Source organism: Salvelinus alpinus, chromosome 11, assembly GCF_045679555.1.
Source record: "Salvelinus alpinus chromosome 11, SLU_Salpinus.1, whole genome shotgun sequence".
Taxonomy (NCBI): Eukaryota; Metazoa; Chordata; class Actinopteri; order Salmoniformes; family Salmonidae; genus Salvelinus; species Salvelinus alpinus.
Window position 1 is genome coordinate 16,557,736 of NC_092096.1, and position 27,536 is coordinate 16,585,271.

Consider the following 27,536-nt stretch of genomic DNA (forward strand, 5'->3'; position numbering starts at 1 on the left):
CACTCCCTTCATTCTGTAGGGGCCAGGGGCCAGCCTCTCTCTGTCCACACTCCCTTCCTTCTGTAGGGGCCAGGCTCTCTCTGTCCACACTCCCTTCATTCTGTAGGGGCCAGGGGCCAGCCTCTCTCTGTCCACACTCCCTTCCTTCTGTAGGGGCCAGCCTCTCTCTGTCCACACTCCCTTCATTCTGTAGGGGCCAGGGGCCAGCCTCTCTCTGTCCACACTCCCTTCATTCTGTAGGGGCCAGCCTCTCCCTCTGTCCACACTCCCTTCATTCTGTAGGGGTTCAGGGGCCAGGCTCTCTCTGTCCACACTCCCTTCATTCTGTAGGGGCCAGGGGCCAGCCTCTCTCTGTCCACACTCCCTTCCTTCTGTAGGGGCCAGCCTCTCTCTAACCACACTCCCTTCATTCTGTAGGGACCAGGGGCCAGCCTCTCTCTGTCCACACTCCCTTCATTCTGTAGGGGCCATCCTCTCTCTGTACACACTCCCTTCATTCTGTAGGGGCCTGGGGCCAGCCTCTCTCTGTCCACACTCCCTTCATTCTGTAGGGGCCAGCCTCTCTCTGTCCACACTCCCTTCATTCTGTAGGGGTTCAGGGGCCATTCTCTCTCTGTCCACACTCCCTTCCTTCTGTAGGGGCCAGGGACCAGCCTCTCCCTCTAACCACACTCCCTTCCTTCTGTAGGGGCCAGGGGCCAGCCTCTCTCTGTCCACACTCCCTTCCTTCTGTAGGGGCCAGCCTCTCTCTGTCCACACTCCCTTCCTTCTGTAGGGGCCAGGGGCCAGCCTCTCTCTGTCCACACTCCCTTCCTTCTGTAGGGGCCAGCCTCTCTCTGTCCACACTCCCTTCCTTCTGTAGGGGCCAGGGGCCAGCCTCTCTCTGTCCACACTCTCTTCATTCTGTAGGGGCCAGGGGCCAGCCTCTCCCTCTAACCACACTCCCGTCATTATGTTGGGGCCAGGGGCCAGCCTCTCTCTCTACCAACACTCCCGTCATTATGTTGGGGCCAGGGGCCAGCCTCTCTCTCTAACCACACTCTCTTCATTATGTTGGGGCCAGGGGCCAGCCTCTCTCTCTAACCACACTCTCCTCATTATGTTGGGGCCAGGGGCCACTCTCTCTCTCTAACCACACTCTCTTCATTATGTTGGGGCCAGGGGCCAGCCTCTCTTTTTCGACACCCCCTTCATTATGTTGGGGCCAGGGGCCAGCCTCTCCCTCTAACCACACTCTCTTCATTATGTTGGGGCCAGGGGCCAGCCTCTCTCTCTAACCACACCCCCTTCATTATGTTGGGGCCAGGGGCCAGCCTCTCTTTGTCGACACCCCCTTCATTCTGCTACAGGCCCAGACTAGATAAACTCAGCAACAAAAAAAAGGACCCTGTCTAACAAAGATAATTTGTAAAAATCCAAATAACTTCACAGATCTTTATTGTGAAGGGTTTAAACACTGTTTCCCATGCTTGTTCAATGAACCATAAACAATTAATGAACATGCACCTGTGGAACGGTCGTTCCACAGGTGTAAGGCAGGTGCCTGTTGTAAGGCAGGTGCTCACCAGACATCACCGGCAACAACGGGCACAAACCCACCGTCGCTGGACCAGAGAGGACTGGCAAAAAAGTGCTCTTCACTGAGAAGTTGCGGTTTTGTCTCATCGGGGGTGATGGTCTGATTCGCGTTTATCGTCTAAGGAATGAGCGTTACACCGAGGCCTGTGCTCTGGAGAGGGATCGATTTGGAGGTGGAGGGTCCGTCATGGTCTGGGGCGGTGTGTCACAGCAGCATCGGACTGAGCTTGTTGTCATTGCATGCAATCTCAACGCTGTGCGTTACAGGGAAGACATCCTCCCTCATGTGGTACCCTTCCTGCAGGCTCATCCTGACATGACCCTCCGACATGACAATGCCACCAGCCATACTGCTCGTTCTGTTTGTGATTTCCTGCAAGACAGGAATGTCAGTGTTCTGCCATGGCCAGCGAAGAGCCCGGATCTCAATCCCATTGAGCACATCTGGGACCTGTTGGATCGGAGGGTGTGGGAAATGTCCGGGAACTTGCAGGTGCCTTGATGGAGGAGTGAGGTAACATCTCACAGCAAGAACTGGCAAATCTGCTGCAGTCCATAAGGAGATGCACTGCAGTACTTAATGCAGCTGGTGGCCACAACATATACTGACTGTTACTTTTGATTTTGACCTCCCCTTTGTTCAGGGACACATTATTCCATTTCTGTTCGACACATGTCTGTGGAACTTGTTCAGTTTATGTCTGTTTTTGACTCTTGTTATGTTCATACAATATAAAGGCGGTTGACAGTGAAGGACGTTTCTTGTCTTGTTGAGTTTATATTTCTCCCTGTTTAGACTCATTTGACCTCATCACTAACTTCCACCTGGCTTCCTGCTCTCTGATTACCCTCAATGGAGAATAGTTCTACATCTCTGGAGCCACACTAAAGACACAATCTCTTTGTCAATGCAGTTTATTCACCTGATCTGAACCACTCACTGAGGACATGTAGTACTTTCATAACCCTGTCCTAACTGTCCTGTCCTACCTGTCCTGTCCTACCTGTTCTGTCCTACCTGTTCTGTCCTACCTGTTCTGTCCTGTCCTGTCCTACCTGTCCTGTCCTACCTGTCCTGTCCTACCTGTCCTGTCCTACCTGTTCTGTCCTACCTGTCTTGTCCTACCTGTCCTGTCCTACCTGTCATGTCCTACCTGTCCTGTCCTACCTGTCCTGTCCTACCTGTTCTGTCCTACCTGTTCTGTCCTACCTGTTCTGTCCTGTTCTGTTCTGTTCTGTTCTGTCCTGTTCTGTTCTGTCCTGTTCTGTTCTGTCCTGTTCTGTTCTGTCCTGTTCTGTCCTGCCCTGTTCTGTCCTGTCCTGTTCTGTCCTGTTCTGTCCTGATCTGTTCTGTCCTGTCCTGTTCTGTCCTGTTCTGTCCTGTTCTGTTCTGTCCTGTTCTGTTCTGTCCTGTTCTGTTCTGTCCTGTTCTGTCCTGCCCTGTTCTGTCCTGTTCTGTTCTGTCCTGTTCTGTCCTGTTCTGTCCTGATCTGTTCTGTCCTGTCCTGTTCTGTCCTGTTCTGTTCTGTCCTGTTCTGTTCTGTCCTGTTCTGTTCTGTCCTGTTCTGTCCTGTTCTGTTATGTCCTGTTCTGTCCTGTTCTGTCCTGCCCTGTTCTGTCCTGTTCTGTTCTGTCCTGTTCTGTTCTGTCCTGTTCTGTTCTGTTCTGTCCTGTCCTATTCTGTCCCGATCTATCCTGGGTTGGTTTCACGGTATGGGTTCATCAAGGAGTCAGTCCCCAAGCCAGCCGTGCCTCAATGTGTTATGTCCATCAGGCCTGCTCTAGGGTTCTGAGTACACAGTGAGCTACAACAGCTACCTCAGGGATCACTATAGAAACTACATGTTGCTTCTTCAGACAGCTGGACAGGGAGCGCAGCTCTGCCGCTCTCTGGCTCTTTCAAAACAAACTGCATTGGCTTAGCCCCCGGGTCACATGCTTAGGGGGGAGCTTTGAAAAGCTTACAGTGTGTGTGTGTCCTGAACAAGGCATGCTAGTAGCTAGCTAGGTCCCTGGAATCTTCATTAGAGGGGGGCAGCGTGCTAGCACATTCAGCCCCAGGAGGTGAGCTCTTCTCTGGGTTTGTCTGGCTGGCACGTCCCTATTGAAGAAAGAGGGGAGACCTAGTCAGAATGCCTTCAACTGAAATGTGTCTTCCTGTTTTAACCCTCTGAATCAGAGAGGTGCGGGAGGGGCTGCCTTAATCAACACCCACGTCATCGGCACCCGGGGAGGGCATGGAGGAGGGAGGATGGAGTGATGGAGCTGAGCGGAGGGGTGTGTGGTTGTCTAGGGAGGGGGATAAGTGATGAGGCAAGCGGGCACGCACACACACACAAATATAGATACAAACACACACACACACATATAGATTCACACAAATATAGATACAAACACACAAATATAGATCCACACAGATATAGATCCACACAGATATAGATCCACACAGACAGATATAGACCCACACAGATATGGATCCAGACAGATAAAGATCCAGACAGACAGATATAGATCCACACAGATATAGATCCAGACAGATAGATATAGACCCAGACAGACAGATATAGATCCACACAAATATAGATCCACACAGATATAGATCCAGACAGATAGATATAGATCCACACAAATATAGATCCACACAGATATAGATCCACACAGATATAGATCCACACAGACAGACAGATATAGATGCAGACAGATAGAGATCCACACGGACAGATATAGATCCATACAGACAGATATAGATCCAGACAGACAGATATAGATCCAGACAGATATAGATCCAGACAGATATAGATCCAGACAGATATAGATCCAGACAGGCGGTCAGCCTGAAGGGCTGGTAGTAGTGGTTCTGTGATCTCACCAGAGCAGAGCCAACCACCTCATTGCTACATCGCTCCACAGACATGGCTCCCTCCCTCTCCCCCTCCCTCCCTCCCCCCTCCCCCCCCTCCCCTCTCCCCCTCCCTCTCCCTCCCTCCCCCCCTCCCTCCCTCCCTCCCTCCCCCTCCCTCCCTCCCCCCCTCCCTCCCTGGAGGAGAGGGCTGTCAGAAAGATGGATGTGGCCCTGCTGGGGCTGGCTGGGATGACCCCCTGTCTCTACTCCTCCTCTCAACCCTCTCAACCAGGACCAGCCCACAGAGACGGGAACGGCTTCAGCATACTGTAGTCTGTCTGTCCGTCCGTATGGCTGGCTGCCTGTCCGTCTGTCTGTCTGTCCGTCCGTATGGCTGCCTGTCCGTCTGTCTGTCCGTCCGTATGGCTGCCTGTCCTATTGTCTGTCTACCTGCCTACCTGTCTGTCCGTCCGTATGGCTGGCTGCCTGTCCTATTGTCTGTCTACTTGCCTACCTTTCTGTCTGTCTGTCCATCCGTCTGGCTGGCTGCCTGTCTTATTGTCTGTCTACCTGCCTACCTGCCTGTGTGTCTGTCCGTCCGTATGGCTGGCTGCCTGTCCTATTGTCTGTCTGTCTACCTGCCTACCTACCTGTCTGTCTGTCCATCCGTCTGGCTGGCTGCCTGTCTTATTGTCTGTCTACCTGCCTACCTACCTGTCTGTCTGTCCATCCGTCTGGCTGGCTGCCTGTCTTATTGTCTGTCTACCTGCCTACCTGCCTGTGTGTCTGTCCATCCTTCCCTCAGTCTGTACGTACGTCTGTCTGCCTGTGTGTCTCTAAGTGTCTACATACCTTGTAGTGTGTGTGTGTGTGTGTGTGTGTGTGTGTGTGTGTGTGTGTGTGTGTGTGTGTGTGTGTGTGTGTGTGTGTGTGTGTGTGTGTGTGTGTGTGTGTGTGTGTGTCTGTCTGTCTGTCTGTCTGTCTGTCTGTCTGTCTGTCTGTCTGTCTGTCTGTCTGTCTGTCTGTCTATTACAACTCCTCCTCTATAGCTTCCTGATCCGTGACCCACCACACACACACACACACACACACACACACACACACACACACACACACACACACACACACACACAAACTGACTCAAGTGAGGACCCAGGAATCTTACCCCAAAAGATGTATGGCTCTTAGTTCTCGCTGACTGACTGACGTTGAGGCCAAAGAAAGACAAGGACAGAGAGGGAGAATGACGTTCTATCAGGCTCTGAGGGACTGGGTCTGCTTCCCAAAGAAAGACAAGGACAGAGAGGGAGAATGATGTTCTATCAGACTCTGAGGGACTGGGTCTGCTTCCCAAAGAAAGACAAGGATAGAGAGGGAGAATGACGTTCTATCGGGCTCTGAGGGACTGGGTCTGCTTCCCAAAGAAAGACAAGGATAGAGAGGGAGAATGACGTTCTATCAGGCTCTGAGGGACTGGGTCTGCTTCCCAAATGGCACACTTTTTCCATACATAGTGCACTACTCTTGACAAGAGCCCTATGAGCCCTGGTCAAAAGAAGTGCACGAAATAAGGACTAGGGTGCCATTTGAGGTACAGATTGAGAGTCAGATCAGATTCATTTTAGGTCACATTGTTTCAGCATGATAAATTATCCATGTAATCTCATCCACCCCCAAACAGCACAACCTCCCTCTCTGCTCCTCAGCCATGTAATACTGCTGAGACACAACCTCCCTCTCTGCTCCTCAGCCATGTAATACTGCTGAGACACAACCTCCCTCTCTCCTCCTCAGCCATGTAATACTGATGAGACACAACCTCCCTCTCTCCTCCTCAGCCATGTAATACTGCTGAGACACAACCTCCCTCTCTGCTCCTCAGCCATGTAATACTGCTGAGACACAACCTCCCTCTCTCCTCCTCAGCCATGTAATACTGCTGATACACAACCTCCCTCTCTGCTCCTCAGCCATGTAATACTGCTGAGACACAACCTCCCTCTCTGCTCCTCAGCCATGTAATACTGCTGACACAACCTCCCTCTCTGCTCCTCAGCCATGTAATACTGCTGAGACACAACCTCCCTCTCTGCTCCTCAGCCATGTAATACTGCTGAGACACAACCTCCCTCTCTTCTCCTCAGCCATGTAATACTGAAACGACACAACCTCCCTCTCTGCTCCTCAGCCATGTAATACTGCTGAGACACAACCTCCCTCTCTGCTCCTCAGCCATGTAATACTGATGAGACACAACCTCCCTCTCTGCTCCTCAGCCATGTAATACTGATGAGACACAACCTCCCTCTCTGCTCCTCAGCCATGTAATACTGATGAGACACAACCTCCCTCTCTGCTCCTCAGCCATGTAATACTGATGAGACACAACCTCCCTCTCTCCTCCTCAGCCATGTAATACTGCTGAGACACAACCTCCCTCTCTGCTCCTCAGCCATGTAATACTGATGAGACACAAGTCCCTCTCTGCTCCTCAGCCATGTAATACTGCTGAGACACAACCTCCCTCTCTCCTCCTCAGCCATGTAATACTGCTGAGACACAACCTCCCTCTCTGCTCCTCAGCCATGTAATACTGCTGAGACACAACCTCCCTCTCTGCTCCTCAGCCATGTAATACTGCTGAGACACAACCTCCCTCTCTGCTCCTCAGCCATGTAATACTGATGAGACACAACCTCCCTCTCTGCTCCTCAGCCATGTAATACTGCTGAGACACAACCTCCCTCTCTTCTCCTCAGCCATGTAATACTGCTGAGACACAACCTCCCTCTCTCCTCCTCAGCCATGTAATACTGCTGAGACACAACCTCCCTCTCTGCTCCTCAGCCATGTAATACTGCTGAGACACAACCTCCCTCTCTCCTCCTCAGCCATGTAATACTGCTGAGACAGAACCTCCCTCTCTGCTCCTCAGCCATGTAATACTGCTGAGACACAACCTCCCTCTCTGCTCCTCAGCCATGTAATACTGCTGAGACATTCTGGGTTGGTATTCTGTCTGGTTGATGACTACGTGATGATGGTTGGTCACAGAAGAACCATTCTGGGTTGGTATTCTGGCTGGTTGATGACTACGTGATGATGGTTGATTAGAGTGAACTCTGGAGTTATCAGACTCAGGACATCTGAAATGTTTTCTCCAGGACAATGGGGAGAAATCATTTTCCTCTTGTCTTTTTGACTACTGGGAAGGCTCAAACAACATGGTCTCATACTGCCATCTAGTGGCAGTCAGGAAAAGCAGGTCATGTGTAGCAATAGAGGTGAATCAATAGTTGTGAATCAACAGAGTTGTGAATCAATAGACTTGAGATTCAATAGAGTTGTGAATCAACAGAGTTGTGACTAAATTGAGTTTTGAATCAATAGTTGTGAATCAACAGAGTTGAGAATAAATAGAGTTGAGATTCAATAGAGTTGTGAATCAACAGAGTTGTGAATCAAGAGTTGTGAATCAAGAGTTGTGACTCAATTGAGTTGTGAATCAACAGAGTTGTGAATCAATAGAGTTGTGAATCAACAGAGTTGTGAATCAACAGAAAAGATTCAGTACGACAGCAAATTGACTGAGTATCCTGAGTGAAACTCAGTTGTCTGTCTAGTAGTTATGCCAAGAGGTGTGATTCTCCTTCCGTCACACTCTTTGTACTTCCTTGAAACTTTCATTAGAGGAACAATTTGACCAACAAAACCACCATCCCCTTTAATCATCTCTGACATACCTTCTTCTGGAGGACGTTGGCCTTGCGTTCCTTCACATCCAGCATGTCACCCCCCCCCCCCCCCCCCCCCCCCACACACACACACACACACACACACACACACATATCGGACCAAATTATGAAAGACAAGAACTGTACTTTTGAATTCCGTAAAGTCAGTGTGGAAGAGGTGATCATATTATTGTTGTCTATCAACAATGACAAGCCACCGGGGTCTGACAATCTGGATGGAAAATGACTGAGGATACCAGCAGACAATATTGCCACTCCTATTTGCCACATCTTCAATTTAAGCCTACTAGAGAGCGTGTGTCCTCAGGCCTGGGGGGAAGCTAAAGTCATTCTGCTACCTAAGAATAGTAAAGCCCCCTTTACTGGCTCAAATAGCCGACCAATCAGCCTTAGCAAACTTCTGGAAAACAATTGTGTTTGACCGGATACAATGTTTGGTTACAGTAAACAAATTGACAACAGAATTTCAGCATGCTTATAGGGAAGGACATTCAACAAGCACAGCACGTACACAAATGACTGATGATTGGCTGAGAGAAATTGATGATAAAATGATTGTGGGGGCTGTCTTGTTAGACTTCAGTGCAGCTTTTGACATTATCGATCATAGTCTGCTGCTGGAAAAACGTGTGTGTTATGGCTTTACACCCCCTGCTATAATGTGGATAAAGAGTTACCTGTCTAACAGAACACAGAGGGTGTTCTTTAATATAATCCAGTTAGAATCAGGAATTCCCCAGGGTCGCTGTTTAGGCCCCTTGCTTTTTTTCAGTTTTTACTAACGACATGCCACTGACTTTGAGTAAAGCCAGAGTTTCTATGTATGCGGATGACTCAACACTACACGTCAGCTACTACAGCAACTGAAATGACTGCAACACTCAACAAAGAGCTGCAGTTAGTTTCAGAGTGGGTGGAAAGGAGTAAGTTAGCCCTAAATATTTATAAAACTAAAAGCATTATATTTGGAACAAAACACTCACTAAACCCTAAACCTCAACTAAATCTTGTAATAAATCATGTGGAAATTGAGCAAGTTGAGATGACTAAACTGCTTGGAGTAACACTAGATTGTAAACTGTCATGGTCAGAACATATTGATGCAGTAGTAGCTAAGATGGGGAGAAGTCTGTCTATAACAAAGTGATGCTCTGCCTTCTTAACAACACTATCAACAAGATGGGTCCTACAGGCCCTAATTTTGTCACACCTGGACTACTGTTCAGTCAGGTGGAACAAAAAAGGACTTAGGAAAATTGCAATTGTCTCAGAACAGGGCAGCACGGCTGGCCCTTGGATGTATACAGAGAGCTAATATTAATAATATGCATGTCAGTCTCTCCTGGCTGAAAGTGGAGGAGAGATTGACTTCATCACTACTTTTCTTTATGAGAGGTATTGACATGTTGAATGCACTGAGCTGTCTGTCTAAACTACTGGCACACAGCTCAGACACCCATGCATACCCCACAAGACATGCCACCAGAGGTCTGTTTAAACTACTGGCACACAGCTCAGACACCCATTCATACCCCACAAGACATGCCACCAGAGGTCTGTCTAAACTACTGGCACACAGCTCAGACACCCATGCATACCCCACAAGACATGCCACAAGAGGTCTGTCTAAACTACTGGCACACAGCTCCGACACCCATTCATACCCCACAAGACATGCCACAAGAGGTCTCTTCACAGTCCCCAAGTCCAGAACAGACTATGGGAGGGGCACAGTACTACATAGAGCCATGACTACATGGAACTCTATTCCACATCAGGTAACTGACGCAAGCAGTAAAATTACATTTAAAAAACAGATATAAAAACACCTTGTGGAACAGCGGGGACTGTGAAGCAACACAAATATTGGCACACACACACACACACACACACACACACACACACACACACACACACACACACACACACACACACACACACACACACACACACACACACACACACACACACACACACACACACACAATAACATACACACTATACATACACATGGATTTAGTACTGTAGATATGTGGTAGTGGTGGAGTAGGGGTCTGAGGAAACACAGTGTGTTGTGAAATCTGTGAATGTATTGCAATGTTTTAAAATTGTATAAACTGCCTTAATTGTATAAACTGCCTGGACCAGGAAGAGTAGCTGCTAATGGGGATCCATAACAAATACAAATACACACACAGCCTCCACCCGCCCCATACCTTCTTCTGCAGGACGTTGACCTTGCGCTCCTTGACCTCCAGCATGTCCTTGAGGTCGTGTACCTCTCTGCTGAGCGTCCCCTTCTCCTCAGACGTCTCCTGGATCCGGTTCGACTTCTTATTCAGCTGGGAATCTTTCTCTTCCAGACGCAGACGCAGAGCATCCACCTGATACACAGACAGACAGACAGACAGACAGACAGACAGACAGACAGACAGACAGACAGACAGACAGACAGACAGACAGACAGACAGACAGACAGACAGACAGACAGACAGACAGACAGACAGACAGACAGAGTGTTAGATTAGAGATGGTTCTGGTTAGACCACTTATCCAGCTGGGAATCGTTCTGTTCCCGACGCAGAGCATCCACCTGACACACATATCAGACATTATCACAAATTAAATCCACAGGCAAATAAATGGAATACTTACAGTCCAGTCAACTTGTAAATGCACTGGAATAAGCATCTCAGAGTAGGTGATCTAGGATATCTTATTAGTTATGATTTAATGGATCAAACTGATCCTAGATCAGCACGTGTAGTCCTACTCTGAGATGCTAGGATATCTTATTAGTTATGATTTAATAGATCAAACTGATCCTAGATCAGCACGTGTAGTCCTACTCTGAGATGCTGAGTAAATACGGGTCCAGTTCAGCTGATACACACAGACACACACACACACACACACACACACACACACACAGACACACAGACACACAGACACACAGAGACACACACACACATGTGTGAGTAAATACGGGTCCAGTTCAGCTGTAAACTGTAAACTATGACACAACAGTGGCACCAAGAGACCAAGAGACCATCTCCACAATACCCCTAGTAGAGTTAACGCTGAACAACATACCTCTGTCTGGATGATAGTAGAGCCCTGTCAGTAGAGTTAACGCTGAACAACAGACCTCTGTCTGGAGGATAGTAGAGCCCTGTCAGTAGTGTTAACACTGAACAACATACCTCTGTCTGGATGATAGTAGAGTCCTGTCAGTAGAGTTAACACTGAACAACATACCTCTGTCTGGATGATAGTAGAGCCCTGTCAGTAGAGTTAACACTGAACAACAGACCTCTGTCTGGAGGATAGTACTGTCAGTAGAGTTAACACTGAACAACAGACCTCTGTCTGGATGATAGTAGAGCCCTGTCAGTAGAGTTAACACTGTCAGTAGTGTTAACACTGAACAACAGACCTCTGTCTGGAGAATAGTAGAGCCCTGTCAGTAGAGTTAACACTGAACAACAGACCTCTGTCTGGAGGATAGTAGAGCCCTGTCAGTAGAGTTAACACTGAACAACAGACCTCTGTCTGGATGATAGTAGAGCGCTGTCAGTAGAGTTAACACTGAACAACAGACCTCTGTCTGGAGGATAGTAGAGCCCTGTCAGTAGAGTTAACACTGAACAACAGACCTCTGTCTGGAGGATAGTAGAGCCCTGTCAGTAGAGTTAACACTGAACAACAGACCTCTGTCTGGATGATAGTAGAGCGCTGTCAGTAGAGTTAACGCTGAACAACATACCTCTGTCTGGAGTATAGTAGAGCCCTGTCAGTAGAGTTAACACTGAACCACAGACCTCTGTCTGGATGATAGTAGAGCCCTGTCAGTAGTGTTAACACTGAACAACAGACCTCTGTCTGGATAATAGTAGAGCCCTGTCAGTAGTGTTAACACTGTCAGTAGAGTTAACACTGAACAACAGACCTCTGTCTGGATGATAGTAGAGCCCTGTCAGTAGAGTTAACCCTGAACAACAGACCTCTGTCTGGATGATAGTAGAGCCCTGTCAGTAGTGTTAACACTGAACAACAGACCTCTGTCTGGATGATAGTAGAGCCCTGTCAGTAGAGTTAACCCTGAACAACAGACCTCTGTCTGGATGATAGTAGAGCCCTGTCAGTAGTGTTAACCCTGAACAACAGACCTCTGTCTGGATGATAGTAGAGCCCTGTCAGTAGTGTTAACACTGAACAACAGACCTCTGTCTGGATGATAGTAGAGCCCTGTCAGTAGAGTTAACACTGAACAACAGACCTCTGTCTGGATGATAGTAGAGCCCTGTCAGTAGAGTTAACACTGTCAGTAGAGTTAACACTGAACAACATACCTCTGTCTGGATGATAGTAGAGTCCTGTCAGTAGAGTTAACACTGTCAGTAGAGTTAACACTGAACAACAGACCTCTGTCTGGATGATAGTAGAGCCCTGTCAGTAGAGTTAACACTGTCAGTAGAGTTAACACTGAACAACATACCTCTGTCTGGATGATAGTAGAGCCCTGTCAGTAGAGTTAACACTGAACAACATACCTCTGTCTGGATGATAGTAGAGCCCTGTCAGTAGAGTTAACACTGTCAGTAGTGTTAACACTGTCAGTAGAGTTAACACTGAACAACATACCTCTGTCTGGATGATAGTAGAGCCCTGTCAGTAGAGTTAACACTGAACAACATACCTCTGTCTGGATGATAGTAGAGCCCTGTCAGTAGAGTTAACACTGAACAACAGACCTCTGTCTGGAGGATAGTAGAGCCCTGTCAGTAGTGTTAACACTGAACAACAGACCTCTGTCTGGAGGATAGTAGAGCCCTGTCAGTAGAGTTAACCCTGAACAACAGACCTCTGTCTGGAGGATAGTACTGTCAGTAGAGTTAACGCTGAACAACAGACCTCTGTCTGGATGATAGTAGAGCGCTGTTCCTTGGCGGTCAGTGACTCCTTGAGGACCTCGATGTGCTGTTTGCTGTCTGAGAACTGGTTGGTGAGAGTCTCCAGCTTGGTCCTCAACCCCATCAGCTCCGTCTCCTTCCTGCTGAGGTCCTGCTTTACCTGGTCAATCTGAGCACAGAGATAGACTCAATCAGCCCTATAGGTTAGTATTGAGGGTCTTCATTCATACATGATCAGCCCTATAGGTTAGTAGTGAGTGTCTTCATTCATACATGATCAGCCCTATAGGTTAGTATTGAGTGTCTTCATTCATACATGATCAGCCCTATAGGTTAGTAGTGAGTGTCTTCATTCATACATGATCAGCCCTATAGGTTAGTATTGAGTGTCTTCATTCATACATGATCAGCCCTATAGGTTAGTATTGGGTGTCTTCATTCATACATGATCAGCCCTATAGGTTAGTATTGAGGGTCTTCATTCATACATGATCAGCCCTATAGGTTAGTATTGAGTGTCTTCATTCATACATGATCTCTGTCTGTCAAAGGATATTGTATAATCTATAACTGGGAATTTATTATTTCTCTCTCTCCATCCCTCCCCCGCTCCCTCTCTCCCTCTCTCCCTCTCTCTCTCGCTCTCTCTCTCTCTCTTTCTCTCTCTCTCCATCCCTCTCTCCCTCTCTCTCGCTCTCTCTCTCCATCCCTCTCTCCATCCCTCTCTCTTTCTCTCTCTCTCTGTCTCTCTTCCTCTCTCTCCAGAGAAAGAGAGAGAGACAGAGAGAGAGAGAGAAAGAGAGAGAGACAGAGAGAGAGAGAGAGACAGAGAGAGAGAAAGAGAGAGAGAGAGACAGAGAGAGAGAGAGAGAGAGAGAGAGGAGAGAGAGAGAGAGACAGAGAGACAGAGAGAGAAACAGAGAGAGAGAGAGAGAGAGAGAGAGGGTGAGAATAAACAACAGAACTATATTTATGACACCAGCTGTAACCGTGGTGAAAATGTGTGCAAAAAACAAGAGAAACAGAACGAAAAAGAGAGAGAGAGGAGAGACAGGTTAGAACAAGCAGCTTAGTACTCTACTGTACATCTACAGTAGCATGTCCAGCAGTCACCCTAGAGAAGAGGCATGCTGAAAACAACCTAGAGAGAGAGAGAGAGAGAGAGAGAGAGAGAGAGAGAGAGAGAGAGAGAGAGAGAGAGAGAGAGAGAGAGAGAGAGAGAGAGAGAGAGAGAGAGAGAGAGAGAGAGAGAGAGAGAGAGAGAGAGAGAGAGAGAGAGAGAGAGAGAGACAGAGAGAGAACTACTAGAAGCCATAAACATGGTGCTGTGGTTGTTAGTATTCACAGCTCTACTCCAACCAGCTCTGAGGGAACAAGACAGAGAAAGATGGAAAGAAAGGATGACAACAGAGAGGGAAAGATGAAAGTGTCCCAGAGAGTCTAGTGTGATGCCAGACCTCTCAGTGCAGCACTGGGCAGCTCTGCTTCCCTGACCTGACTGGAGACCCAGTGACCGCATCTGACAGGGCAGCCGCCCACACAACCTGCCTTTGTAGTAACACTGTGTCTGGACTGATACGGGTGTTACAGTCAAGTGTTTCATCCTGCTGCTGTGTTGTTGACTTCCAAACTCTTTCCACACACTGTCCACACACTGTACACACACTGTACACACACTGTACACACACACACACACACACACACACACACACACACACACACACACACACACACACACACACACACACACACACACACACACACACACACACACACACACACACACACACACAGGGTTAACCATAACCTCTAGGTGACAGAGGCTAACCTCTAGGTGACAGAGGCTAACCTCTAGGTGACAGAGGCTAAACATAACCTCTAGGTGACAGAGGCTAACCATAACCTCTAGGTTACAGAGGCTAACCATAACCTCTAGGTGACAGAGGCTAACCTCTAGGTGACAGAGGCTAACCATAACCTCTAGGTGATACAGCTGATCAGTGTCCAGGGGCAGTCAACACTGCCTAAAGCCCAGGGTTAACCATAACCTCTAGGTGATAAAGCTGATCAGTGTCCAGGGGCAGTCAACACTGCCTAAAGCCCAGGGTTAACCATAACCTCTAGGTGATACAGCTGATCAGTGTCCAGGGGCAGTCAACACTGCCTAAAGCCCAGAGTTAACAATAACCTCTCACACCACTTATCTGAGTTCCTCTAGTCTCATACTGGGGTTTCCTCTCACACCACTTATCTGAGTTCCTCTAGCATCATACTGGGGTTTCCTCTCACACCACTTATCTGAGTTCCTCTAGCATCATACTGGGGTTTCCTCTCACACCACTTATCTGAGTTCCTCTAGCATCATACTGGGGTTTCCTCTCACACCACTTATCTGAGTTCCTCTAGTCTCATACTGGGGTTTCCTCTCACACCACTTATCTGAGTTCCTCTAGTCTCATACTGGGGTTTCCTCTCACACCACTTATCTGAGTTCCTCTGGTCTCATACTGGGGTTTCCTCTCACACCACTTATCTGAGTTCCTCTAGCATCATACTGGGGTTTCCTCTCACACCACTTATCTGAGTTCCTCTAGCATCATACTGGGGTTTCCTCTCACACCACTTATCTGAGTTCCTCTAGCATCATACTGGGGTTTCCTCTCACACCACTTATCTGAGTTCCTCTAGCATCATACTGGGGTTTCCTCTCACACCACTTATCTGAGTTCCTCTAGCATCATACTGGGGTTTCCTCTCACACCACTTATCTGAGTTCCTCTAGCATCATACTGGGGTTTCCTCTCACACCACTTATCTGAGTTCCTCTAGCATCATACTGGGGTTTCCTCTCACACCACTTATCTGAGTTCCTCTAGTCTCATACTGTGGTTTCCTCTCACACCACTTATCTGAGTTCCTCTAGTCTCATACTGGGGTTTCCTCTCACACCACTTATCTGAGTTCCTCTGGTCTCATACTGGGGTTTCCTCTCACACCACTTATCTGAGTTCCTCTAGCATCATACTGGGGTTTCCTCTCACACCACTTATCTGAGTTCCTCTAGCATCATACTGGGGTTTCCTCTCACACCACTTATCTGAGTTCCTCTAGCATCATACTGGGGTTTCCTCTCACACCACTTATCTGAGTTCCTCTAGCATCATACTGGGGTTTCCTCTCACACCACTTATCTGAGTTCCTCTAGCATCATACTGGGGTTTCCTCTCACACCACTTATCTGAGTTCCTCTGGTCTCATACTGGGGTTTCCTCTCACACCACTTATCTGAGTTCCTCTAGTCTCATACTGGGGTTTCCTCTCACACCACTTATCTGAGTTCCTCTAGTCTCATACTGGGGTTTCCTCTCACACCACTTATCTGAGTTCCTCTAGTCTCATACTGGGGTTTCCTCTCACACCACTTATCTGAGTTCCTCTAGCATCATACTGGGGTTTCCTCTCACACCACTTATCTGAGTTCCACTAGTCTCATACTGGGGTTTCCTCTCACACCACTTATCTGAGTTCCTCTAGCATCATACTGGGGTTTCCTCTGACACCACTTATCTGAGTTCCTCTAGCATCATACTGGGGTTTCCTCTCACACCACTTATCTGAGTTCCTCTAGTCTCATACTGGGGTTTCCTCTCACACCACTTATCTGAGTTCCTCTAGTCTCATACTGGGGTTTCCTCTCACACCACTTATCTGAGTTCCTCTAGTCTCATACTGGGGTTTCCTCTCACACCACTTATCTGAGTTCCTCTAGCATCATACTGGGGTTTCCTCTCACACCACTTATCTGAGTTCATCTAGTCTCATACTGGGGTTTCCTCTCACACCACTTATCTGAGTTCCTCTAGTCTCATACTGGGGTTTCCTCTCACACCACTTATCTGAGTTCCTCTAGTCTCATACTGGGGTTTCCTCTCACACCACTTATCTGAGTTCCTCTAGTGTCATACTGGGGTTTCCTCTCACAGCGGTCACATGGGTATTCTCCTTAGCAGGGGTCAGTAAGGCAAAGCTGCTGTGTTGTGGAGGTTAGAAAGGTTGTACGAGGTTAAAGGTCAGAGTTGACAGGTTAAAGAGAGAGAGCGAGCGCTGTGTGGTGAAGTCCTTCCTTACTGCAGACACCTCCTGCTGCAGGTCGGCAGCCTTCTGCTTAAGCTCCTCCCCCTGGACCTCTCTCTGAGACAGCTCCTCCTTCAGCTGCTCTACCTGTCAGGAGAGTCAGTTACCTGGCTGTTACCAGGACGATAAGCACCACCACCAATCAGGAGCCATGATGTAGGCAACACAGGGCCAATCAGTAACCAGCTTTTGGACAGCCAATCAACAACCACCTTGCATGCTGAATGTCTGGTCCTCTGATCGTCACACACGCCTTACAAATACAAGATGGTCTTTTCTATATAACCTTGGAAAAGTTTCCACAAGCAGTCAATGATTGGTAACAAGAACACAATAGTACATGAACACATGCTTGTCTGTAGTGTACAGGGCCGGCTGCTGGTTCCAATAGAAAACACAGAGAAGTGAAGACCAGATGCATCTGTCACAGAAGCTGAATGATAATCAACATGCTCTTTAAACAGTGTTCTGTACTGAGTCAGCTGTAGTTGGAGGTGATGAGTTGTTACCTTGTTCTTCATGAACTTGGAGTGTGATCTGTAGACCTCCATTTGTTTCATCTCCTCCTCTCTGTCCTCAGTGCTCAGAGCCCCGTTAGACTTCAACATCTCAATCTCTTCCTCCAGGTCCCTCAGACCTCGTTCCAGAGACTGGACCTTAGAGTCCTACCACAAGAGAACACACACAGTTAGACACACACACACACACACACACACACTTCCTCGAGGTCCCTCAGACCCCGCTCCAGAGACTGGACCTTAGAGTCCTGGGACGGAGGAGAGGAAGTTAGAACACACACCATTATTGTTATTTTATTGTGTTACTATTTCCTACTATTTTGCACATTTTTCACACTTTTTGACTCTGAATTGTTGGGAAAGGGCTCGTAAGTTAGAGTTTCACTGTAAAGAGTGACTCATATGACTCACGCTGTAATATTACAGTTTCTCACATTGTACAGGAAGTCAATCTCTCACCACACACAAGCTTGGACAAACACACACACCTTCATCTCGATGACGTCTCACTTTGGCATTCTAAGTGAAACATGAGCACACACTCTCTAACCTGCCTCTCTGTCTCTCTCTCTGTCTGTCTGTCTGTCTGTCTGTCTGTCTGTCTGTCTGTCTGTCTGTCTGTCTGTCTGTCTGTCTGTCTGTCTGTCTGTCTGTCTGTCTGTCTGTCTGTCTGTCTGTCTGTCTCTCTCTCTCTCTCTCTCTCTGTCTGTCTCTCTGTCTGTCTCTCTCTCCTCTCTCTCCTCTCTCACTCTCTCTCTCTCTGACCTTCATCTCGATGACGGTCTGCAGGGCCTTGGTCTTGGCTGATTCAGGGGCTCCTTCATAGCTCCGCCGGTGCAGCTCCTGAGGAGAGACAGGGTAGAGAGCAACATGGTGGTGGTTAGCACGCCCAGGAGAGAACCCAACAGCATGGTGACTGTCATCATGACCAGGAGAGAACCCAACAGCATGGTGACTGTCATCACGCCCAGGAGAGAACCCAACAGCATGGTGACTGTCATCATGACCAGGAGAGAACCCAACAGCATGGTGACTGTCATCATGACCAGGAGAGAACCCAACAGCATGGTGACTGTCATCATGACCAGGAGAGAACCCAACAGCATGGTGACTGTCATCATGACCAGGAGAGAACCCAACAGCATGGTGACTGTCATCATGACCAGGAGAGAACCCAACAGCATGGTGACTGTCATCATGACCAGGAGAGAACCCAACAGCATGATGACTGTCATCATGACCAGGAGAGAACCCAACAGCATGGTGACTGTCATCATGACCAGGAGAGAACCCAACAGTATGGTGACTGTCATCATGACCAGGAGAGAACCCAACAGCATGGTGACTGTCATCATGACCAGGAGAGAACCCAACAGCATGGTGACTGTCATCATGACCAGGAGAGAACCCAACAGTATGGTGACTGTCATCATGACCAGGAGAGAACCCAACAGCATGGTGACTGTCATCATGACCAGGAGAGAACCCAACAGCATGGTGACTGTCATCATGACCAGGAGAGAACCCAACAGCATGGTGACTGTCATCATGACCAGGAGAGAACCCAACAGCATGGTGACTGTCATCACGACCAGGAGAGAACCCAACAGCATGGTGACTGTCATCATGACCAGGAGAGAACCCAACAGCATGGTGACTGTCATCATGACCAGGAGAGAACCCAACAGCATGGTGACTGTCATCATGACCGGGAGAGAACCCAACAGCATGGTGACTGTCATCATGACCAGGAGAGAACCCAACAGCATGATGACTGTCATCATGACCAGGAGAGAACCCAACAGCATGGTGACTGTCATCATGACCAGGAGAGAACCCAACAGCATGGTGACTGTCATCATGACCAGGAGAGAACCCAACAGCATGGTGACTGTCATCATGACCAGGAGAGAACCCAACAGTATGGTGACTGTCATCATGACCAGGAGAGAACCCAACAGCATGGTGACTGTCATCATGACCAGGAGAGAACCCAACAGCATGGTGACTGTCATCATGACCAGGAGAGAACCCAACAGCATGGTGACTGTCATCATGACCAGGAGAGAACCCAACAGCATGGTGACTGTCATCAGGACCAGGAGAGAACCCAACAGCATGGTGACTGTCATCAGGACCAGGAGAGAACCCAACAGCATGGTGACTGTCATCAGGACCAGGAGAGAACCCAACAGCATGGTGACTGTCATCATGACCAGGAGAGAACCCAACAGCATGGTGACTGTCATCATGACCAGCAGGACAGAAGACCAGCAGGAGCTATTGGTACTCCTGTACCTACTAATGCTTCCACTAGCGTGTTGTGATAACACCACTAAAGCTTGCCTTCCTAATGCTATTCTAGACTCTTAATGTGTCTGCCTTTCACTAGTGTACTGTCTCTGAACCAGTTGGGATGTTAGAGAGAGAGAGAGACAGAGAGAGAGACAGAGAGAGAGACAGAGAGAGAGAGAGAGAGAGAGAGAGAGAGACAGAGAGAGAGACAGAGAGAGAGAGAGAGAGGGCTGAAGAGAGAGGCACAGACACCTTCCCTCCTCCCTCTCTCTCCCCCCTGTCTTCCTCCATCCCTGGCTTTCTTCACCACCATGTTCTCTCTCTCTCTCTCTTCTCTCTCTCTTCTCACTCTCTCTCTCTCTCTCTCTCTCTGTGTGTGTCATGAACAATATGGTTTAGTGGAGATGAGTCATTCCTACTGGAACTAAAGCAGTGTTATTATGGGATAGATGATAGGGCTGTCCTTGTTCTTCTGTATGAGGTTCCCCGGGCAACACAGCTGTGGCACACAGAGTTGAATGCCTCTAGACACTGATCTGAGGTCAGTCTGTATTGAGTAGTCATACAAAGACAACGGTCATTAATGGGCTCTGGCAAGCATTGAGTGCCCCTATATACTGACCTGAGGTCAGTCTGTATTGAGTTTTCATACAAAGGTTATGGTTAGAACTGGGCTGTGGCCAGAGTAGACTGCATCTGGAAACTGATCATGTTTAAGGTCAGTACGTATCCCTGAAGGATATGGTTAACTCTGGGCTTTAGGCAGTGTTGACTGCCCCTGGACACTGATCAGCTTTATCACCTAGAGGTTATGGTTAGCCTCTGTCACCTAGAGGTTAGCCTCTGTCACCTAGAGGTTAGCCTCTGTCACCTAGAGGTTAGCCTCTGTCACCTAGAGGTTATGTTTAGCCTCTGTCACCTAGAGGTTATGTTTAGCCTCTGTCACCTAGAGGTTAGCCTCTGTCACCTAGAGGTTAGTCTCTGTCACCTAGAGGTTATGGTTAGCCTCTGTCACCTAGAGGTTAGCCTCTGTCACCTAGAGGTTATGGTTAGCCTCTGTCACCTAGAGGTTAGCCTCTGTCACCTAGAGGTTAGCCTCTGTCACCTAGAGGTTATGGTTAGCCTCTGTCACCTAGAGGTTAGCCTCTGTCACCTAGAGGTTATGGTTAGCCTCTGTCACCTAGAGGTTAGCCTCTGTCACCTAGAGGTTAGCCTCTGTCACCTAGAGGTTAGCCTCTGTCACCTAGAGGTTATGGTTAGCCTCTGTCACCTAGAGGTTAGCCTCTGTCACCTAGAGGTTAGCCTCTGTCACCTAGAGGTTATGTTTAGCCTCTGTCACCTAGAGGTTAGTCTCTGTCACCTAGAGGTTATGGTTAGCCTCTGTCACCTAGAGGTTAGCCTCTGTCACCTAGAGGTTATGGTTAACTCTGTCACCTAGAGGTTATGTTTAGCCTCTGTCACCTAGAGGTTAGCCTCTGTCACCTAGAGGTTAGCCTCTGTCACCTAGAGGTTATGTTTAGCCTCTGTCACCTAGAGGTTAGCCTCTGTCACCTAGAGGTTATGGTTAGCCTCTGTCACCTAGAGGTTAGCCTCTGTCACCTAGAGGTTATGTTTAGCAGGGGGTGGAATGAGGGCTGTTCTGGGCTCACAGCATGACGTCTTGTCTGGTCATTACAGTCATGAAGACAAAGACTTTTTCTCAGCTTATATAAGTAGCTCACAGTCGCATATTTTAGTGTTGTGTTTCCCAAACTCTTTCACCCACGCCCCCATTTCATCATTGGGGGAAACCATGTTTATTTAGCAGGGGGATACTTCATTTACCCATTGTGGATGTATTCTCAAGACAACCACAGCTGTTATGAAAAACTGGTGTTGTGGTGAAACTGGTGCAGTTCCTCCTCTCCCCACTAGATGTCAGAGTGGTCCTACAGTTCCTCTGAGGCTGGAGGAGGTTAATGGGTGTCTGTGCTACTGCCTGACCAGAATACAGAACAAGAGAACGAGGGAGGAAGGGAGGGGAGGAGATTCCCGTCCTGTCAAAGTGTGGGTCTGAATGCTGATCAGACTGACTCTGACTTTCTCCTCTTTCTCTCTCCTCTGGTGTAGTTCTGTCAAGGTAAGGTCTGTCTATAGTAAAGGTAAGGTCTGTCTATAGTAAAGGTAAGGTCTGTCTATAGTAAAGGTAAGGTCTGTCTACAGTAAAGGTAAGGTCTGTCTATAGTAAAGGTAAGGTCTGTCTATAGTAAAGGTAAGGTCTGTCTATAGTAAAGGTAAGGTCTGTCTATAGTAAAGGTAAGGTCTGTCTATAGTAAAGGTAAGGTCTGTCTATAGTAAAGGTAAGGTCTGTCTATAGTAAAGGTAAGGTCTGTCTATAGTAAAGGTAAGGTCTGTCTATAGTAAAGGTAAGGTCTGTCTATAGTAAAGGTAAGGTCTGTCTATAGTAAAGGTAAGGTCTGTCTATAGTAAAGGTAAGGTATGTCTATAGTAAAGGTAAGGTCTGTCTATAGTAAAGGTAAGGTCTGTCTATAGTAAAGGTAAGGTCTGTCTATAGTAAAGGTAATGTCTGTCTATAGTAAAGGTAAGGTCTGTCTATAGTAAATGTAAGGTCTGTCTATAGTAAAGGTAAGGTCTGTCTATAGTAAAGGTAAGGTATGTCTATAGTAAAGGTAATGTCTGTCTACAGTAAAGGTAAGGTCAGTTAGCTGTGGGGCTCTGTGGTAACAGAGCTGTAATGAATTCAGTTAGCTGTGGGGCTCTGTGGTAACAGAGTGTAATGAATTCAGTTAGCAGTGGGGCTCTGTGGTAACAGAGTGTAATGAATTCAGTTAGCTGTGGGGCTCTGTGGTAACAGAGCTGTAATGAATTCAGTTAGCTGTGGGGCTCTGTGGTAACAGAGTGTAATGAATTCAGTTAGCAGTGGGGCTCTGTGGTAACAGAGTGTAATGAATTCAGTTAGCTGTGGGGCTCTGTGGTAACAGAGTGTAATGAATTCAGTTAGCTGTGGGGCTCTGTGGTATCAGAGCTGTAATGAATTCAGTTAGCTGTGGGGCTCTGTGGTAACAGAGCTGTAATGAATTCAGTTAGCTGTGGGGCTCTGTGGTATCAGAGCTGTAATGAATTCAGTTAGCTGTGGGGCTCTGTGGTAACAGAGCTGTAATGAATTCAGTTAGCTGTGGGGCTCTGTGGTAACAGAGTGTAATGAATTCAGTTAGCTGTGGGGCTCTGTGGTAACAGAGCTGTAATGAATTCAGTTAGCTGTGAGGCTCTGTGGTAACAGAGCTGTAATGAATTCAGTTAGCTGTAGGGCTCTGTGGTAACAGAGCTGTAATGAATTCAGTTAGCTGTGGGGCTCTGTGGTAACAGAGTGTTGTTTACATGAGCGTGATCAGCACATGACGACACTCTGGAGAAACTCTGTAACAACCATGGAGTTATGAATTAATTATTTCCCCTCCTCTGTTTCGCTCTCTCCTTCTCTCCCCCTCTCCCCCATACCCTCACATACACCCTCACCTCTCGTAGGGCGGTGGTCTCCTTGTCTTTCTGTTCCAGTAGACTGTCTAGGTGATGGATGTGCATCTCAGCCTCAGCCAGTCTCCTGGTCCTCTCATGGTCCTCCTCTGAGGCCTTGGCTGACAGACCTGGAATACAGACCACAGTGATGCTTTTAAGTGCGTGCGTGCGTGCGTGCGTGTGTGTGTGTGTGTGTGTGTGTGTGTGTGTGTGTGTGTGTGTGTGGCGTGTGGCGTGTGGCGTGTGGCGTGTGCGTGTGCGGGTGCGGGTGCGGGTGCGGGTGCGGTGTGTGGTGTGTGGTGTGTGGTGTGTGTGATACCTTTGCTCTGTAGCATCTCCAGTAGTTTCTTGATAGACTGGTCTCTGGCCCCCAGGGTCTGTTTCTGACTGTCGATCCTCAACTCCATCTCCTCCAGCGTCTTCCTCAGGAGGAACAACTCCTTGGCCTGGAGGTTACATTCAATACAATTCAACCACATGGTATTTTCCTTGGCCTGGAGGTTACATTCAATACGATTCAACCACATGGTATTTTCCTTGGCCTGGAGGTTACATTCAATACAATTCAACCACATGGTATTTTCCTTGGCCTGGAGGTTACATTCAATACAATTCAACCACATGGTATTTTCCTTGGCCTGGAGTTTACATTCAATACAATTCAACCACATGGTATTTTCCTTGGCCTGGAGGTTACATTCAATACAATTCAACCAAATTGTATTTTCCTTGGCCTAGAGGTTACATTCAATACAATTCAACCAAATGGTATTTTCCTTGGCTTGGAGGTTACATTCAATACGATTCAACCACATGGTATTTTCCTTGGCCTGGAGGTTACATTCAATACAATTCAACCAAATTGTATTTTCCTTGGCCTAGAGGTTACATTCAATACAATTCAACCACATGGTATTTTCCTTGGCCTGGAGGTTACATTCAATACAATTCAACCACATGGTATTTTCCTTGGCCTGGAGGTTACATTCAATACAATTCAACCAAATGGTATTTTCCTTGGCCTGGAGGTTACATTCAATACAATTCAACCACATGGTATTTTCCTTGGCCTGGAGGTTACATTCAATACAATTCAACCAAATGGTATTTTCCTTGGCCTAGAGGTTACATTCAATACAATTCAACCACATGGTATTTTCCTTGGCCTGGAGGTTACATTCAATACAATTCAACCACATGGTATTTTCCTTGGCCTGGAGGTTACATTCAATACAATTCAACCAAATGGTATTTTCCTTGGCCTGGAGGTTACATTCAATACAATTCAACCAAATGGTATTTTCCTTGGCCTGGAGGTTACATTCAATACAATTCAACCAAATGGTATTTTCCTTGGCCTGGAGGTTACATTCAATACAATTCAACCACATGGTATTTTCCTTGGCCTGGAGGTTACATTCAATACAATTCAACCACATGGTATTTTCCTTGGCCTGGAGGTTACATTCAATACAATTCAACCACATGGTATTTTCCTTGGCCTGGAGGTTACATTCAATACAATTCAACCACATGGTATTTTCCTTGGCCTGGAGGTTACATTCAATACAATTCAACCACATGGTATTTTCCTTGGCCTGGAGGTTACATTCAATACAATTCAACCACATGGTATTTTCCTTGGCCTGGAGGTTACATTCAATACAATTCAACCACATGGTATTTTCCTTGGCCTGGAGGTTACATTCAATACAATTCAACCACATGGTATTTTCCTTGGCTTGGAGGTTACATTCAATACAATTCAACCACATGGTATTTTCCTTGGCCTGGAGGTTACATTCAATACAATTCAACCACATGGTATTTTCCTTGGCCTGGAGGTTACATTCAATACAATTCAACCACATGGTATTTTCCTTGGCCTGGAGGTTACATTCAATACAATTCAACCACATGGTATTTTCCTTGGCCTGGAGGTTACATTCAATACAATTCAACCACATGGTATTTTCCTTGGCCTGGAGGTTACATTCAATACAATTCAACCACATGGTATTTTCCTTGGCCTGGAGGTTACATTCAATACAATTCAACCACATGGTATTTTCCTTGGCCTGGAGGTTACATTCAATACAATTCAACCACATGGTATTTTCCTTGGCTTGGAGGTTACATTCAATACAATTCAACCACATGGTATTTTCCTTGGCCTGGAGGTTACATTCAATACAATTCAACCACATGGTATTTTCCTTGGCTTGGAGGTTACATTCAATACAATTCAACCAAATGGTATTTTCCTTGGCCTGGAGGTTACATTCAATACAATTCAACCAAATGGTATTTTCCTTGGCCTGGAGGTTACATTCAATACAATTCAACTGTATTAAGGTAAAAATCTGGTAAAAATCTGTCGTTCTGCACCTGAACAAGACAGTTAACCCACTGTTCCTAGACCAGTTAACCCACTGTTCCTAGACCAGTTAACCCACTGTTCCTAGACCAGTTAACCCACTGTTCCTAGACCAGTTAACCCACTGTTCCTAGACCAGTTAACCCACTGTTCCTAGACCAGTTAACCCACTGTTCCTAGACCAGTTAACCCACTGTTCCTAGACCAGTTAACCCACTGTTCCTAGACCAGTTAACCCACTGTTCCTAGACCAGTTAACCCACTGTTCCCCTGAACAAGGCAGTTAGCCCACTGTTCCTAGACCAGTTAACCCACTGTTCCTAGACCAGTTAACCCACTGTTCCTAGACCAGTTAACCCACTGTTCCTAGACCAGTTAACCCACTGTTCCTAGACCAGTTAACCCACTGTTCCTAGACCAGTTAACCCACTGTTCCTAGACCAGTTAACCCACTGTTCCTAGACCAGTTAACCCACTGTTCCTAGACCAGTTAACCCACTGTTCCTAGACCAGTTAACCCACTGTTCCTAGACCAGTTAACCCACTGTTCCCCTGAACAGAGCAGTTAACCCACTGTTCCCCTGAACAGAGCAGTTAACCCACTGTTCCCCTGAACAGAGCAGTTAACCCACTGTTCCCCTGAACAAGGCAGTTAACCCACTGTTCCCCTGAACAAGGCAGTTAACCCACTGTTCCCCTGAACAGAGCAGTTAACCCACTGTTCCCCTGAACAGAGCAGTTAACCCACTGTTCCCCTGAACAGAGCAGTTAACCCACTGTTCCCCTGAACAGAGCAGTTAACCCACTGTTCCCCTGAACAAGGCAGTTAAGCCACTGTTCCCCTGAACAAGACAGTTAACCCACTGTTCCCCTGAACAGAGCAGTTAACCCACTGTTCCCCTGAACAGAGCAGTTAACCCACTGTTCCTAGACCAGTTAACCCACTGTTCCTAGGACGTCATTGTAAATAAGAATTTGTTCTTAACTGACTTGACTAGTTAAATAAAGGTTAAATATATATATTTTTTTTTTATTCATCTCTTTGGCCTAGAGATTCAATTCAATAAATGTAATGGGAGAACACAGCACACCTCCTTTCAGTAAATGTAATGGGAGAACACAGCACACCTCCTTTCAGTAAATGTAATGGGAGAACACAGCACACCTCCTTTCAGTAAATGTAATGGGAGAACACCGCACACCTCCTTTCAGTAAATGTAATGGGAGAACACAGCACACCTCCTTTCAGTAAATGTAATGGGAGAACACAGCACACCTCCTTTCAGTAAATGTAATGGGAGAACACAGCACACCTCCTTTCAGTAAATGTAATGGGAGAACACAGCACACCTCCTTTCAGTAAATGTAATGGGAGAACACAGCACACCTCCTTTCAGTAAATGTAATGGGAGAACACAGCACACCTCCTTTCAGTAAATGTAATGGGAGAACACAGCACACCTCCTTTCAGTAAATGTCAACTCCTGAACCCAAGCTACTTCTCAGCATGTTTGTGTTATTTCTAAATTCACTTAGTTAGCCTGGAGATTAGATTCAATCAAACGTTATTTATATCCAATAATTAACTTTCTGATTCAATTAACTTTA

General features: G+C 47.2%; 1 protein-coding gene across 5 annotated transcripts in view; it reads right to left on the bottom strand.

Moving 5' to 3' along the window:
• The window catches only part of LOC139533638 (ELKS/Rab6-interacting/CAST family member 1-like), a 619,530-nt gene that overhangs the window by 467,160 nt on the left and 124,834 nt on the right, over window positions 1-27,536 (bottom strand). For 3 of the 5 annotated variants that reach the window (XM_071331834.1, XM_071331833.1, XM_071331837.1), the window contains exons 5-11: window positions 23,871-23,997; window positions 23,552-23,679; window positions 18,506-18,583; window positions 17,732-17,887; window positions 17,217-17,309; window positions 13,090-13,257; window positions 10,392-10,559 (exon numbers count right to left, since the gene is read on the bottom strand). In XM_071331834.1, coding sequence (XP_071187935.1) covers window positions 10,392-10,559; window positions 13,090-13,257; window positions 17,217-17,309; window positions 17,732-17,887; window positions 18,506-18,583; window positions 23,552-23,679; window positions 23,871-23,997 — 918 coding nt within the window. The remainder of the gene's footprint in view (window positions 1-10,391; window positions 10,560-13,089; window positions 13,258-17,216; window positions 17,310-17,731; window positions 17,888-18,505; window positions 18,584-23,551; window positions 23,680-23,870; window positions 23,998-27,536) is intronic. The other 2 variants (XM_071331836.1, XM_071331835.1) reach the window with 1 other exon arrangement.